Source organism: Oncorhynchus clarkii, chromosome 24 (genome assembly GCF_045791955.1).
Source record: "Oncorhynchus clarkii lewisi isolate Uvic-CL-2024 chromosome 24, UVic_Ocla_1.0, whole genome shotgun sequence".
Lineage (NCBI taxonomy): Eukaryota > Metazoa > Chordata > Actinopteri > Salmoniformes > Salmonidae > Oncorhynchus > Oncorhynchus clarkii.
Window position 1 is genome coordinate 27,810,097 of NC_092170.1, and position 16,458 is coordinate 27,826,554.

Here is a 16,458-nt window from a genome sequence, read left to right on the forward strand (position 1 = left end):
AAATCCAGAAAATCACATTGTAGGATTTTTAATGAATTTATTTGCAAATTATGGTGTGTTACAGTCTCAATCTCATTGACCTGAGAGGTGGTGATAGGTTGAGGTCTTTTTGAGGAAAAGCTTCAATTGACACAAGGTATGTTGAACAGTATAATAAGCAGTTTGGAAGTTCTGGAAAGCTTTAGTGAGAGATGAGGCACAACAATAAATAACAGTATCGGCATAAAAGTGAAGTTGCGCATTTTACGTTTGTGAATAATACAAGACAGCTGAGAAGAAAAAGTGCGAGATAATTCATGGTTAACTCTGAACCTGTGGAATGGGGCATGTTTGTTTACTATTTGGAAAAAAAAGATAATGAAAGAATTCAGGCAGTTCCACATCAGGAATAAGCTCAATCTTGCGCCAGTCAAAATAAAACAAATCATGAAAGAAAGCCAGCTTATTCAAACTCTAAAAATGTCTCTTATGAATAAAGCGTGGGTTTGTGTTAGAAACCTTTAGTATTTCTAACAGCAACCCCAGCACAATGGTTACTTAAATATTCTGTGGTTCGTGGTTTTTGTAATGATTTATGTGGAACGTTTGTGTGTAGCGAAGGTAACTCAGCTAAGCACTCACTTTCGTCATCATGAAGTGCTTTGCGAGACTAGTCAAGGACCATATCACCTCCACCCTACCTGACACCCTAGAGCCACCCTAATTTGCTTACCGCCCCAATAGGTCCACAGACAAGGCAATCACACTGCCCTAACCCATCTGGACAAGAGGAATACCTAGGTAAGAATGCTGTTCATCGACTACAGCTCAGCATTTAACACCATAGTACCCTCCAAACTAGTCATTAAGCTCGAGACCCTGGGTCTCAACCCCGCCCTGTGCAACTGGGTCCTGGACTTCCTGACGGGCCGCCCCCAAGTGGTGAGGGTAGTGCCATGTCTATGCCGGATTAAGTGATATGACATGCTATTCTTTAAAATAATTTCTCTGTCATTAATATTACCTGATTGAGCTAATCATGTACATGTAATTAACTAGAGTCGGGCACCACAAAATAATATTTATAGAGCTGTTATCTTCCGAATAAACTCTTAAAGACCAATTCATATTTTACATCAATAGCAGTCAATATTAATCGTCAACTTAATTCAGTCTCATCTGAAAGTGGTAAATTCTTAGTTATCTGCACGAACCCTGGCTAACCAAGTTGAATCAGCAATACAAAATGTGGTTTAATTATTTATTTACAAAATTATTTATTTACTAATTACACATACACATAATTAAATCATAACTTGATTACAAATTACGTCATAAAGGAAAACGTCCCTAGCGGGCGGAACAGATATGGCAGCTTGTTACACAAAAGAAAAGGGGCTGGGTTTGAGTTAAAGAGCGGGAAGACTGAGGAACAAAGGTAGAAGCTGTGCTATCGTAAATACAGTATCTTATGCATTCTAAATTACCGCCCATTTGGAAAAGGAAAATGCAATAAATATTTACTCTGAGCTGTGCTTCGGTAGGTTGGTGGTAGATGGAAGGCCATGTTGCCCAACCGAGTCCTTTGAAGAATGTCTCTGCTGGTAATTGAATACATTGTAGTAACGTTGTTGTGTGGTAGACGGGATGCTCTGTCTGTTACTTCCTAACCCTCGTTTGCAGTGGTTGTTGCTAACTCAACGGCTAGGAGGTATCACTTCTGTAGTGAATAAGAGTTCAAAGTTCATACCATTCGCAACCAAAGCTCACGCTGATGTTTGCTTCGTTCTGTAGTTATTATCTGAACCATTCTGACATCGGACCGTTGTCCTCATGTCCTCGGAACAGGAGGTTATATTGTCATCAAGGGCTTATAATAGGAAGGGATAGGAGGGCGTGTTTGAAAAGTTTTATAGCCCATGTCCCTTCACAGGGTCGGGCCACTGATTGAGCAGAGCCCTATATTATGTATTATGAAAACCCAAATCTCACATTTTAGAAGCTAAAATCACATTTCATCCCATCACAAATAATTTCATATTCAAACATTTAAATTGAACAACAATTCCATGTGAATCCGATAACTCTGATGTGTAGACTTTCCACTGTAGAGTTTGTCATCTTATCATTGATGAGAATGTCTCAGATGACAACCGAACTGACATCATATTCATTAAAGTGGCTAGTGATACATTTATTACATACATTTTTCATTATTAAAGTGGCTAGAGATGAGACAGTATGTTGGCAGCAGCCACTCAATGTTAGTGATGGCTATTTAACAGTCTGATGGCCTTGAGATAGAAGCTGTTTTTGTCTCTCGGTCCCTGCTTTGATGCACCTGTACTGACCTCGCCTTCTGGTTGATAGCGGGATGAACAGGCAGTGGCTTGGGTGGTTGTTGTCCTTGATGATCTTTTTGGCCTTCCTGTGACATCGGGTGGTGTAGGTGTTCTGGAGGGCAGGTAGTTTGCCCCCGGTGATGCGTTGTGCAGACCTCACTACCCTCTGGAGAGCCTTACGGTTGTGGGCAGAGCAGTTGCCGTACAGGCGGTGATACAGCCCGACAAGATGCTATCGATTGTGCATCTGTAAAAGTTTGAGTGTTTTTGGTGACAAGACAAATTTATTCAGCCTCCTGAGGTTGAAGAGACGCTGCTGCGCCTTCTTCACCACGCTGTCTGTGTGGGTGGACCATTTCAGTTTGTCAGTGATGTGTACGCCGAGGAACTTAACTTTGCACCTTCTCCACTACTGTTACGTCGATGTGGATAGGGGGGTGCTCCCTCTACTGTTTCCTGAAGTCCACGATCATCTCCTTTGTTTTGTTGACATTGACATTGAGTGTGAGGTTATTTTCCTGACACCACACTCAGAGGGCCCTCACATCCTCCCTGTAGGCCGTCTCGTCGTTGTTGGAAATCAAGTCTACCGCTGTAGTGTCGTCTGCAAACTAGATGATTGAGTTGGAGGCGTGCATGGCCACGCAGTCATGGGTGAACAGAGAGTACAGGAGAGGGCTGAGAACGCACCCTTGTGGGGCCCCAGTGTTGAGGATCAACGGGGTGGAGATGTTGTTACCTACTGTCATGATGTTGGCCTGGGGGTAGGTTTATGACAGTAATTTCCCCCATTTTCCTCTCTCTACCCTACTGATGTTACATTTGCAAAACCCTTGGTTAACATAGAGATTCTGGGAACATCAGAAGGTGGGGGGAAATTAACTATATTCTGGTAATCCGACCAATGGAACATATGCGGTGGTACTTAAACATGCCACTTTATATAATGTTTACATACCCTACATTACTCTTTTCATATGTATATACTGTACTCTATACCATCTACTGCATCTTCCCTATGCTGTTCGGCCAGCGGTTATTCATGTTACTTTATGTACATATTCTTCTTAATTCCTTTACACTTGTGTGTGTATAAGGTAGTTGTTGTGAAATTGTTAGATTAGATTACTTGTTAGATATTACTGCATGGTCAGAACTAGAAGCACAAGCATTTCGCTACACTCGCATTAACATCTGCTAAACATGTGTATGTGACAAATACATTTGATTTTGATTTGATCAATCAGGGTAGATTTCTCTGGAGATTTGGGCGGGTGGGTGAGTTAATCTCTGATCTACCCATCCCGGATCCGGTATCAGGAATACAGACTCAAGCTCATTACCATAACGCAACGTTAACTATTCATGAAAATCGCAAATGAAATGAAATAAATATGCCATCTCTCAAGCTTAGCCTTTTGTAAACAACACTGTCATCTCAGATTTTCAAAATATGCTTCTCAACCATAGGAAAACAATCATTTGTGTAAAAGTAGCTAGCTAGCGTAGCATTTAGCGTTAGCATTAGCGTTAGCATCCAGCACGCAACATTTCAACAAAAACATAAAAGCCTTCAAATAAAATCATTTACCTTTGAAGAACTTCTGATGTTTTCAATGAGGATACTCTCAGTTAGATAGCAGATGCTCAGTTTTTCCAAAAAGATTCTTTGTGTATTAGAAATAGCTCCGTTTTATACATCACATTTGGCTACCAAAAAAACCCGAAAATTCAGTCCTCAAAACGCGAACTTTTTTCCAAATTAACTCCATAATATCGACTGAAAACATGGCAAACGTTGTTTAGAATCAATCCTCAAGGTGTTTTTCACATATCTCTTCAATGATATATCGTTCGTGGAAGCATGGTTTCTCCCCTCAATCAAATGGAAAAATACTTGCACCTGGCTTTGCGCACCAGTTTCGACGCAGGACACCAGGCGGACACTTGGAAAATGTAGTCTCTTATGGTCAATCTTCCAATGATATGCCTACAAATACGTCACAATGCTGCCGACATCTTGGGGAAACGGCAGAAGGTCTAAGCTTATTCCTGTCGCATTCACAGCCATATAAGGAGACATTAGAAAACAGAGCTTCAGAAATTCTGCTCATTTCCTGGTTGACGTATCATCTTGGTTTCGCCTGTAGAATGAGTTCTGGGGCACTTACAGACAAAATCTTTGCAGATTCTGAAACTTCAGAGTGTTTTCTTTCCAAAACTGTCAAGAATATGCATAGTCGAGCATCTTTTCGTGACAAAATATTGCGCTTAAAACTGGAACGTTTTTTATCCAAAAATGAAATAGCGCCCCTAGAGATGCAACAGGTTAAAATCATCAGACACCGGCTTCAACCAGTGTTGATGTGCCCCCGTCTGTCTGCCGTCTGGTTTGCTTAATATAGGGAATTTGATGTATTACTTTTACTCAAGTATGACAACTGAGTACTTTTTCTACCACTGTACTTAAATACATTTAAAGCCAGGTACTTTTAGACTACTACTCAAGTAATATTTGAATGGGTACATTTTATTTGAGTCATTTCCTGTTAATGTGTCACTCACTCAAGTCTGACAATTTAGTACTTTTCCACCGCTGTCTGTTTTTCAGTCTGGAGGGTCATGCCAATAGAAATCAATGGTCGTCCAGCCTACTGCCAAGAAGCGGGGTCCAAGTATACCACAGGACAATGGGAAAATAAATCTGATTCATTTTTTATGCCCTTGCTTTGTGTAATGAGTGTCTGTGTGTGGGTGGCATAAGGGATGTTTTTTTATGGGAGATGAGATTAAAGTGAAGGTCCTCTAATGTGTGCATCTATGACCGTGTCTGTGATAATGTCTGTGTGTGTGAAGTGACTGATGTCGTGACCTGTACTTGTGTTGTGGATATGTGAGTGTGTAAAGGTGAGGAGTGAGGGCGTTGGCTTCAGATGCCTTGCGGCAGACTCCGATGACCCCTGACCTCTATCCCATACTCTAGGAGGAGGTCCTGTCAGTCGGGTAAAACACCCAGAGTCAGCACAACTAGCTTGGCTGGCACACTCTCTCTGTCTGAGTGAAAATCCCCAACCCTGTTTCTTTCTCTCCCTCCCACTTTCATATATACATTACTATCTGTCCTTCAGTCAGTTGTTCTGTCCGATACAGTCCTATACACTGTAGATAGGGTCAGTTGTTCTGGCTGATACAGTCCTATACACTGTAGATAGGGTCAGTTGTTCTGGCTGATACAGTTCTATACACTGTAGATAGGGTCAGTTGTTCTGGCTGATACAGTCCTATACACTGTAGATAGGGTCAGTTGTTCTGGCTGATACAGTCCTATACACTGTAGATAGGGTCAGTTGTTCTGGCTGATACAGTCCTATACACTGTAGATAGGGTCAGTTGTTCTGGCTGATACAGTCCTATACACTGTAGATAGGGTCAGTTGTTCTGGCTGATACAGTCCTATACACTGTAGATGGGGTCAGTTGTTCTGGCTGATACAGTCCTATACACTGTAGATAGGGTCAGTTGTTCTGGCTGATACAGTTCTATACACTGTAGATAGGGTCAGTTGTTCTGGCTGATATGGTCAGTTGTTCTGGCTGATACAGTCCTATACACTGTAGATGGGGTCAGTTGTTCTGGCTGATACAGTCCTATACACTGTAGATGGGGTCAGTTGTTCTGGCTGATACAGTCCTATACACTGTAGATAGGGTCAGTTGTTCTGGCTGATACAGTACTATACATGGACCATCTACATAGACCATACTTAGACTGCCATTGTAATGTGCCGTTGGGACCCATTCATTCAACAAGATGTCTAGAAATGTCCTCTACAGTATGTGTAAGTAAACTAGTGTTGTAGTAGGTAGGGTTGTCTAGTGTGAGACCCAGTCCTTGCTGTAAGAACATGGCATGTCTTGTATGTGTTTGTGTCACACAGGAGGCTGCTGAGGGGAGGACGGCTCATAATAATGGTTGGAATGGAGTGAATGGAATGGTATCAACCACATGGAAACCATGTATTTGATGTGTTCGCTTCCGTTTCAGCCATTACTACGAGCTGTCCTCCCCAATTAAGGTGTCACCGGCCGCCTGTGTGTGTTACCTACTGCTCTCCCTTAACCCTGTCTGTGTGTTCTTCCGGATGTATGGACGCTACACACAGGAGTTGGTACAGCTCTCCCTTAACCCTTTCTGTGTGTTCTTCCAGATGTATGGTCGCTACACACAGGAGTTGGTACAGCTCTCCCTTAACCCTTTCTGTGTGTTCTTCCAGATGTATGGTCGCTACACACAGGAGTTGGTACAGCTCTCCCTTAACCCTTTCTGTGTGTTCTTCCAGATGTATGGTCGCTACACACAGGAGTTGGTACAGCTCTCCCTTAACCCTTTCTGTGTGTTCTTCCAGATGTATGGTCGCTACACACAGGAGTTGGGGGCGTATGCTAAAGAAGAGGCAGCTCGTCTGAGGGAGGAGGGGGGTTGGAGGCGCTCGGTCACAGAACGCTCACGCTCCCTGGAACTTTTGGAGTACGACAGGGGCCGCTGTGCCAAGTGTCGCAGTGAGTACTGACCAATACTGACCACTCCAGCTGGACATACTGTATTCTCTGACCAGGTGTCTGTGTCTCTGTCACACTGTGCTTTGTTACTGTGAAACAAGCCTCACATCAAGTCAACTTTCCCAGATACCATGTAGTTATATTGTTACTCTCCAGTTTATTTATGTTTGTATTGAAGGAGGGATTTGGGAGGGAGAGTTTTGGAGTGTTTGTACAGTCTGTGTGTGTGTGTGGAGTGTTTGCATGTGAGGTTGTGTAAGCCACATCATTCCATTTACTGTTGATGTTGATAATAGTGATTATGAATGGGTGACTGAAAGGAACATCTCCACAGTGTACAGGGACACGATTTGTACTGGGACACAAGGCTCGACACCAGTTTAAATGCAGCAGGGGTAGTCAACCGGAGGTACTGCCGTGGGTCTGCAAAAATGTAAATACTTTATATAGAACAAAAATACTAATCCAACATTCAACGATTTTACAGAGATGCAGTTCATATAAGGAAATCAGTCAATTGAAATATACAGTGCCTTGCGAAAGTTTTCGGCCCCCTTGAACTTTGCGACCTTTTGCCACATTTCAGGCTTCAAACATAAAGATATAAAACTGTATTTTTTTGTGAAGAATCAACAACAAGTGGGACACAATCATGAAGTGGAACGACATTTATTGGATATTTCAAACTTTTTTAACAAATCAAAAACTGAAAAATTGGGCGTGCAAAATTATTCAGCCCCTTTACTTTCAGTGGAGCAAACTCTCTCCAGAAGTTCAGTGAGGATCTCTGAATGATTCAATGTTGACCTAAATGACTAATGAGGATAAATACAATCCACCTGTGTGTAATCAAGTCTCCGTATAAATGCACATGCGCTGTGATAGTCTCAGAGGTCCGTTAAAAGCGCAGAGAGCATCATGAAGAACAAGGAACACACCAGGCATGTCCGAGATACTGTTGTGAAGAAGTTTAAAGCCGGATTTGGATACAAAAAGATTTCCCAAGCTTTAAACATCCCAAGGAGCACTGTGCAAGCGATAATATTGAAATGGAAGGAGTATCAGACCACTGCAAATCTACCAAGACCTGGCCGTCCCTCTAAACTTTCAGCTCATACAAGGAGAAGACTGATCAGAGATGCAGCCAAGAGGCCCATGATCACTCTGGATGAACTGCAGAGATCTACAGCTGAGGTGGGAGACTCTGTCCATAGGACAACAATCAGTCGTATATTGCACAAATCTGGCCTTTATGGAAGAGTGGCAAGCCATTTCTTAAAGATAATCCATAAAAAGTGTTGTTTAAAGTTTGCCACAAGCCACCTGGGAGACACACCAAACATGTGGAAGAAGGTGCTCTGGTCAGATGAAACCAAAATTGAACTTTTTGGCAACAATGCAAAACGTTATGTTTGGCGTAAAAGCAACACAGCTGAACACACCATCCCCACTGTCAAACATGGTGGTGGCAGCATCATGGTTTGGGCCTGCTTTATGGATCTAATCTAATCTATGGATTTCACATGACTGGGCAGGGGCGCAGCCATGGGTGGGCCTGGGAGGGAATAGGCCCACCCACTTGGGAGCCAGGCCCACACACTGGGGATCCAGGCCCTGCCAATCAGAATTATTTTTCTACACAAAAGGGCTTTATTACAGACTGAAATACTCCTCAGTTTTATCAGCTCTCTGGGTTGCTGCTCTCCGATGATCCCGGATGTCGAGGTCCTGGGCTGAAGTGGTTTCACGTGGTCGGTCTGTGGTTGTGAGGCCGGTTGGACGTACTGTCAAATTCTCTAAAACAACTTTTGGAGATGGCTTATGGAAGAGAAATTAACATCAAATTCTCTGGCAACAACTCGGGTGGACATTCCTAGTGTCACCATACCAATTGCATGCTCCCTCAAAACTTGAAACATCTGAGGCATTGTGTGAAAAACCTGCACATTTTAGTGGCCTTTTATTGTGCCCAGCACAAGGTGCCCTTGTGTAATGATCATGCTGTTTAATCAGCTTCTTGATATGCCACACATTTCAGGTGGATGGATTGGACATGATTTGGAAAGGCACATACCTGTCTATATAAGGTCCCACAGTTGACAGTGCATGTCAGAGCAAATACCAAGCCATGAGGTTGAAGGAATTGTCTTTAGAGATCCGAGACAGGATTGTGTGAGGCACAGATCTGGGGAAGGGTACCAAAATATGTCTGCAGCATTGAAAGTCCCCAAGAACACAGTGGCCTCCAATATTATATGGAAGGAGTTTGGAACCACCTAGACTTTTCCTAGAACTGACCTCCTGATCAAACTGAGACATCCGGAGAGAATGGTCTTAGTCAGGGAGGTGACCAAGAACCCGATGGTTACTCTGACAGTGCTCCAGAGTTCCTCTGTGGAAAAGGGAGAACGTTCCAGAAGGACAACCATCTCAGCAGCACTCCACCAATCAGGCCTTTATGGTAGTGTCCAGATGGAATCCACTCATCAGGAAAAGGCACATGACAGCCCACTTGGAGTTTGCCAAAAGGCACCAAACGGACTCTCAAACCATGATAAACAAGATTCTCTGGTCTGATAAAACCAACATTTAATTATTTGGCCTGAATGCCAAGAGTCACGCCTGGAGGAAACTTTGCACTATCCCTACAGTAAAGCATGGTAGTGGTAGCATCATGCTGTGAGGAAGTTTTTCAGCGGCAGGGACTGGGAGACGAGTCAGGATTGAGGCAAGGATGAGCAGAGCGAAGTACAGAGATCCTTCATCAAAAACCGCTCAGGACCTCAGACTGGGGCGAAGGTTCACCTTCCAACAGGACGACGACTCTAAGCACACAGCCAAGACAACGCAGAAGTGGCTTCGGGACAAGTCTCTAAAAGTCCTTCAGTGGCCCAGCAAGAGCCCGGACTTGAACCAATCTAACATCTCTGGAGACCTGAAAATAGCTGTGCAGCGACACTCCCCATCCAACCTGACAGAGCTTGAGAGAATCTGCAGAGAAGAATGGGAGAAACTCCCCAAATACAGGTGTTCCATGCTTGTAGCGTCATACCCAAGAAGACTCGAGGTTGTAATCACTGCCAAAGGTGCTTCAGCAAAGTACTGATTTAAGGGTCTGAATGTGATGTATACAATAGAAGTCGGAAGTTTACTTACACTTAGGTTGGAGTCATTAACTTGTTTTTCAACTACTCCACGAACTATAGTTTTGGCAAGTTGGTTAGGACATCTACTTTTTTTCATGACACAAGTAATTTTTCCAACAATTGTTTACATACTATGAATTTTAAGTGAAATTATCTGTATCCCAATTCCAGTCGGACAGAAGTTTACATACACTAAGTTGACTGTGCCTTTAAACAGCTTGGAAAATTCCAGAAAATGATGCCATGGCTTTAGAAGCTTCTGATAGGCTAATTGACATTATTTGAGTCAACTGGAGGTGAACCTGTGGATGCATTTCAAGGCCTACCTTCAAACTCAGTGCCTCTTTGCTTGACATCATGGGAAAATCAAAAGAAATTCAGCCAAGACCTCAGAAAAAAATTGTAGACCTCCACAAGTCTGATTCTTCCTTGGGAGCATTTTCCAAATGCCTGAAGGTACCACGTTCATCTATACAAACAATAGTACGCAAGTATAAACACCATGGGTCCACGCAGCTGTCATACCTCTCAGGAAGGAGACGTGTTCTGTCTCCTAGAGATTTAACATACTTTTGTTTGAAAAGTGCAAATCAATCCCAGAACAGCAGCAAAGGACCTTGTGAAGATGCTGGAGGAAACCGGTACAAAAGTATCTATATCCACAGTAAAACGAGTCCTATAGCGACATAACTTGTTAAGGCTGCTCAGCAAGGGAGAAGCCACCTCTCCAAAACCGCTGTAAAAGAGCCAGACTACTGTTTGCAACTGCACATGGGGACAAAGATCGTACTTTTTGGAGAAATGTCCTCTGGTCTGATGAAACAAAAATAGAACTGTTTGGCCATAATGACCATCGTTATGTTTGGAGGAAAAAGGGGGAGGCTTGCAAGAAGAAAAACACCATCCCAACTGTGAAGCACGGGGGTGGCAGCATTATGTTGTGGGGGTGCTTTGCTGCAAGAGGGTCTGGTGCACTTCACAAAATAGATGACATCACGAGGATATATTGAAGCAACATCTCAAGACATCAGTCAGGAAGTTAAAGCTTGGTCACAAATGGGTCTTCCAAATGGACAATGACCCCAAGCATACTTCCAAAGTTGTGGTAAAATGGCTTAAGGACAACAGAGTCAAGGTATTGGAGTGGCCATCACAAAGCCCTGACCTCAATCCCATACAAAATGTGTTGGCAGAACTGAAGAAGCGTGTGTGAGCAAGGATCCTACAAACCTGACTTAGTTACACCAGCTTTGTCAGGAGGATTGGGCCAAAATTCACTCAAGTTATTGTGAGAATCTTGTGGAAGGCTACCCGAACCATTTGATCCAAGTTAAACAATTTTAAAGGCAATGCTACCAAATACTAATTGATTGTAATGTAAACATCTGACCCACTGGGAATGTGTTGAAAGAAAGAAATGCTGAACTAAATCATTCTCTCTACTATTATTCTGACATTTCACATTCTTAAAATAAAATGGTAATCCTAACTGATTTAAGACAGGGAATTTGTACTAGGATTAAATGTCAGGAATCGTGTAACTGAGTTTAAATGTATTTGGCTAAGGTGTATGTAAACTTCCGACTTCAACTGTATATGTTGCTCATTGATTTCCTCTTGGTAAATGAAGCTGAATGTTGTGGCAGTGTCTCTATCCCCTCATCACACTTCCAGCCTAACACTCTTGGGAGGTGTGTGTGTTCAGTTTGAGCTGTGGTTATGGGCCTCTGTATTTGCAACAGCTCTGTACAGATAGGCAATTACACACACACAGGCAATTACACACACACACACACACACACACACACACACACACACACTATCTAGAGGAGAACGTTTGGTAATGCCATTAGCAGAACGCAGAATGGATAATCTCTTCAGATCACACTGAACACCTATAATAATTCTATTCTATTCTATACTTCTATATGGCTCATTTAAGTACATTCTGTCACACAAAGTGAGTCTCGCTATAGAAAAAAAAGTGGAATGGGTGCTTTTGCATGGATATCCCAGCAGGGGGAACAGTTGAGCTATAGGACGATATAAGATGGAGCTGAAGTACAGAGCAGGAGGATGGTGATTGGAACCCTTGATTGAAAAAGAGAAACGGAGAGAGTACAGGAGAGAGGGAGAGTGAGGCTGAATTACACAGACTGGTTCTATGTTACCGTGGTGTTGCATTACCAGGGAGACGGGGTGAAATCTCAACCACAGAGGTTTGGTTACGCTAGCTAGGATCATCTACGGTCAGCAATGCTGGGGACAGTCAGGATGGGAGCTCGCGCGCACGATTCTCTGGGTATCTCCCTCTCTTTTGTCAATATTAATAGATTCTGTCTTGTTTTGCTAATGTAAAGTTTTATTCAGATATTTTGAAGGTGTAATCAAACATGATTGGAGGCCCTCCATCCACTCCAGACTGAGGTTGTGATGTAGTGGTTACACAGCTACACGAAATATACAAAGTATGTAGACACCCTTTCAATTGAGGGGATTTGGCTATTTCAGCCACACCCGTTGCTGACAGGTGTAGAAAATCGAGCTCACCGCCATGCAATCTCTATAGACAAACATTTAGTAGTAGAATTTCCTTACTGAAGAGCTCAGTGGCATTCAACGTGGCACCGTCATCCAACAAGTTAGTATGTCAAATTTACTTTTGGTCATGTAGTTTGGTGTGTGAAACAGTGGATTGTTGTGTAATGAATTCTGTTAAGAGCTCAGTCATAAGAACAGGCATGAAATATTCAGTGACAAGAGTCCACTGGAGTAGCCGTCACAACACACACAGAGTCAAACTTTCATGCTCTCTTTCACACGCGCGCGCACACACACACACAGATTTTCCAGGTGGAACAGTGGGGTCTCATACTGTGGGGGTTTGGGGGTGGGGGGGTCACAGGTACCCCAGGGTTGTCTGTCTGTAGCCCAGTTGTGCGAATGACAGGCCTCAGTGTTCTGTCACTCAATCCTGCTGTCACTCAAAGCTATTGATGTCGAGTCCCCAAGAAGGTACATCGTCCTAGGACACACACACACACACACACACACACACACAGCCGATCTGCAGCTGTTTTTTCAGAGAAATTACACTGACACTCCTTTCCTCCGTTCTCTTTCTCTACACATCTCTCTGCCCCCTCTCGCTCTCTCTCTCTCTGCCCCCTCTCTCTCTCTCTCTCTCGCTCTCTCTCTCCCTCTGCCCCCTCTCGCTCTCTCTCTCCCTCTGCCCCCTCTCGCTCTCTCTCTCTCTGCCCCCTCTCGCTCTCTCTCTCTCTCTGCCCCCTCTCGCTCTCTCTCTCTCTCTGCCCCCTCTCGCTCTCTCTCTCCCTCTGCCCCCTCTCGCGCTCTCTCTCCCTCTGCCCCCTCTCGCTCTCTCTCTCCCTCTGCCCCCTCTCGCTCTCTCTCTCCCTCTGCCCCCTCTCGCTCTCTCTCTCCCTCTGCCCCCTCTCGCTCTCTCTCCCTCTGCCCCATCTCTCTCTCTCTCCCTCTGCCCCCTCTCGCTCTCTCTCTCCCTCTGCCCCCTCTCGCTCTCTCTCTCCCTCTGCCCCCTCTCGCTCTCTCTCTCCCTCTGCCCCCTCTCGCTCTCTCTCTCCCTCTGCCCCCTCTCGCTCTCTCTCTCCCTCTGCCCCCTCTCGCTATCTCTCTCCCTCTGCCCCCTCTCGCTCTCTCTCTCTGCCCCCTCTCGCTCTCTCTCTCTCCCTCTCTCTGCCCCCTCTCGCTCTCTCTCTCTGCCCCCTCTCGCTCTCTCTCTCTCTCCCTCTGCCCCCTCTCGCTCTCTCTCCCTCTGCCCCCTCTCGCTCTCTCTCCCTCTGCCCCCTCTCGCTCTCTCTCTCCCTCTGCCCCCTCTCGCTCTCTCTCTCCCTCTGCCCCCTCTCGCTCTCTCTCTCCCTCTGCCCCCTCTCGCTCTCTCTCTCTCTCCCTCTGCCCCCTCTCGCTCTCTCTCTCTCTCCCTCTGCCCCCTCTCGCTCTCTCTCTCTCTCTGCCCCCTCTCGCTCTCTCTCTCTCTCTGCCCCCTCTCGCTCTCTCTCTCTCTGCCCCCTCTCGCTCTCTCTCTCTCTCTCTGCCCCCTCTCGCTCTCTCTCTCTCTCTCTGCCCCCTCTCGTTCTCTCTCTCTCTCTGCCCCCTCTCGTTCTCTCGCTCTCTCTGCCCCCTCTCGCTCTCTCTCTCTCTGCCCCCTCTCTCTCGCTCTCTCTCTCTCTGCCCCCGCCCTCTCTCTGCCCCCTCTCTCTCTCTCTCTCTCTCTCTATCTCTCTCTCTGCCCTCTCTCTCTCTCTCTGCCCCCTCTCGCTCTCTCTCTGCTCTCTCTCTCTCTCTCTCTGCCCCCTTTCGCTCTCTCTCTGCCCCCTCTCGCTCTCTCTCTCTCTCTCTCTCTGCCCCCTTTCGCTCTCTCTCTCTCTCTGCCCCCTTTCGCTCTCTCTCTCTCTCCCCCCTCTCGTTCTCTCTCTCTCTCTGCCCCCTCTCGTTCTCTCTCTCTCTCTGCCCTCTCTCGTTCTCTCTCTCTCTCTGCCCTCTCTCGTTCTCTCTCTGCCCCCTCTCGTTCTCTCTCTCTCTCTGCCCCCTCTCGCTCTCGCTCTCTCTCTCTGCCCCCTCTCGCTCTCTCTCTCTCTCTCTGCCCCCTCTCGCTCTCTCTCACTCTCTCTGCCCCCTCTCGCTCTCTCTCACTCTCTGCCCTCTCTCGTTCTCTCTCTCTCTCTGCCCCCTCTCGTTCTCTCTCTCTCTCTGCCCCCTCTCGTTCTCTCTCTCTCTCTGCCCCCTCTCTCTCGCTCTCTCTCTCTCTGCCCCCTCTCTCTCGCTCTCTCTCTCTCTGCCCCCTCTCTCTCGCTCTCTCTCTCTCTGCCCCCTCTCTCTCGCTCGCTCTCTCTCTGCCCCCTCTCTCTCGCTCGCTCTCTCTCTGCCCCCGCTCTCTCGCTCTCTCTCTCTCTGCCCCCTCTCGCTCTCTCTCTCTGCCCCCTCTCGCTCCCTCTCTCTCTGCCCTCTCTCTCTCTGCCCTCTCTCTCTGCCCCCTCTCTCTCTGCCCCCTCTCTCTCTGCCCCCTCTCTCTCTGCCCCCTCTCTCTCTGCCCGCCCTCTCTCGCTCTCTCTCTCTGCCCCCTCTCTCTCGCTCTCTCTCTCTGCCCCCTTGTTTCGCTCTCTCTCTCTCTGCCCCCTTGTTTCGCTCTCTCTCTCTCTGCCCCCTTGTTTCGCTCTCTCTCTCTCTCTGCCCCCTTGTTTCGCTCTCTCTCTCTCTCTGCCCCCTTGTTTCGCTCTCTCTCTCTCTCTGCCCCCTTGTTTCGCTCTCTCTCTCTCTGCCCCCTTGTTTCGCTCTCTCTCTCTCTGCCCCCTCTGGCTCGCTCGCTCTCTCTCTCTGCCCCCTCTGGCTCGCTCTTTCTCTCTCTGCCCCCTCTGGCTCGCTCTTTCTCTCTCTGCCCCCTTGGCTCGCTCTCTCTCTCTCTCTGCCCCCTTGGCTCGCTCTCTCTCTCTCTCTGCCCCCTTGGCTCGCTCTCTCGCTCTCTCTGCCCCCTTGGCTCGCTCTCTCTCTCTCTCTGCCCCCTTGGCTCGCTCTCTCTCTCTCTCTGCCCCCTTGGCTCGCTCTCTCTCTCTCTCTGCCCCCTTGGCTCGCTCTCTCTCTCTCTCTGCCCCCTTGGCTCGCTCTCTCTCTCTCTCTGCCCCCTTGGCTCTCTCTCTCTCTCTCTCTGCCCCCTTGGCTCGCTCTCTCTCTCTCTCTGCCCCCTTGGCTCGCTCTCTCTCTCTCTCTGCCCCCTTGGCTCGCTCTCTCTCTCTCTCTGCCCCCTTGGCTCGCTCTCTCTCTCTCTCTGCCCCCTTGTTTCGCTCTCTCTCTCTCTGCCCCCTTGTTTCGCTCTCTCTCTCTCTCTGCCCCCTTGTTTCGCTCTCTCTCTCTCTGCCCCCTCTGGCTCGCTCGCTCTCTCTCTCTGCCCCCTCTGGCTCGCTCTTTCTCTCTGCCCCCTCTGGCTCGCTCTTTCTCTCTCTGCCCCCTTGGCTCGCTCTCTCTCTCTCTCTCTGCCCCCTTGGCTCGCTCTCTCTCTCTCTCTGCCCCATTGGCTCGCTCTCTCTCTCTCTCTGCCCCCTTGGCTCGCTCTCTCTCTCTCTCTGCCCCCTTGGCTCGCTCTCTCTCTCTCTGCCCCCTTGGCTCGCTCTCTCTCTCTCTGCCCCCTTGGCTCGCTCTCTCTCTCTGCCCCCTTGTTTCGCTCTCTCTCTCTCTGCCCCCTCTGGCTCGCTCGCTCTCTCTCTCTGCCCCCTCTGGCTCGCTCTTTCTCTCTCTGCCCCCTCTGGCTCGCTCTTTCTCTCTCTGCCCCCTTGGCTCGCTCTCTCTCTGCCCCCTTTGCTCGCTCTCTCTCTCTCTCTGCCCCCTTGGCTCGCTCTCTCTCTCTCTCTGCCCCATTGGCTCGCTCTCTCTCTCTCTCTGCCCCCTTGGCTCGCTCTCTCTCTC

The 16,458-nt window shown here is 47.0% G+C and overlaps 1 protein-coding gene across 1 annotated transcript in view; it reads left to right on the plus strand.

Annotated features, from left to right (window-relative positions):
- The window catches only part of LOC139383110 (chloride channel protein 2-like), a 195,282-nt gene that overhangs the window by 40,566 nt on the left and 138,258 nt on the right, over positions 1-16,458 (plus strand). The window contains exon 2 of the mRNA XM_071127427.1: positions 6,727-6,880. Coding sequence (XP_070983528.1) covers positions 6,727-6,880 — 154 coding nt within the window. The remainder of the gene's footprint in view (positions 1-6,726; positions 6,881-16,458) is intronic.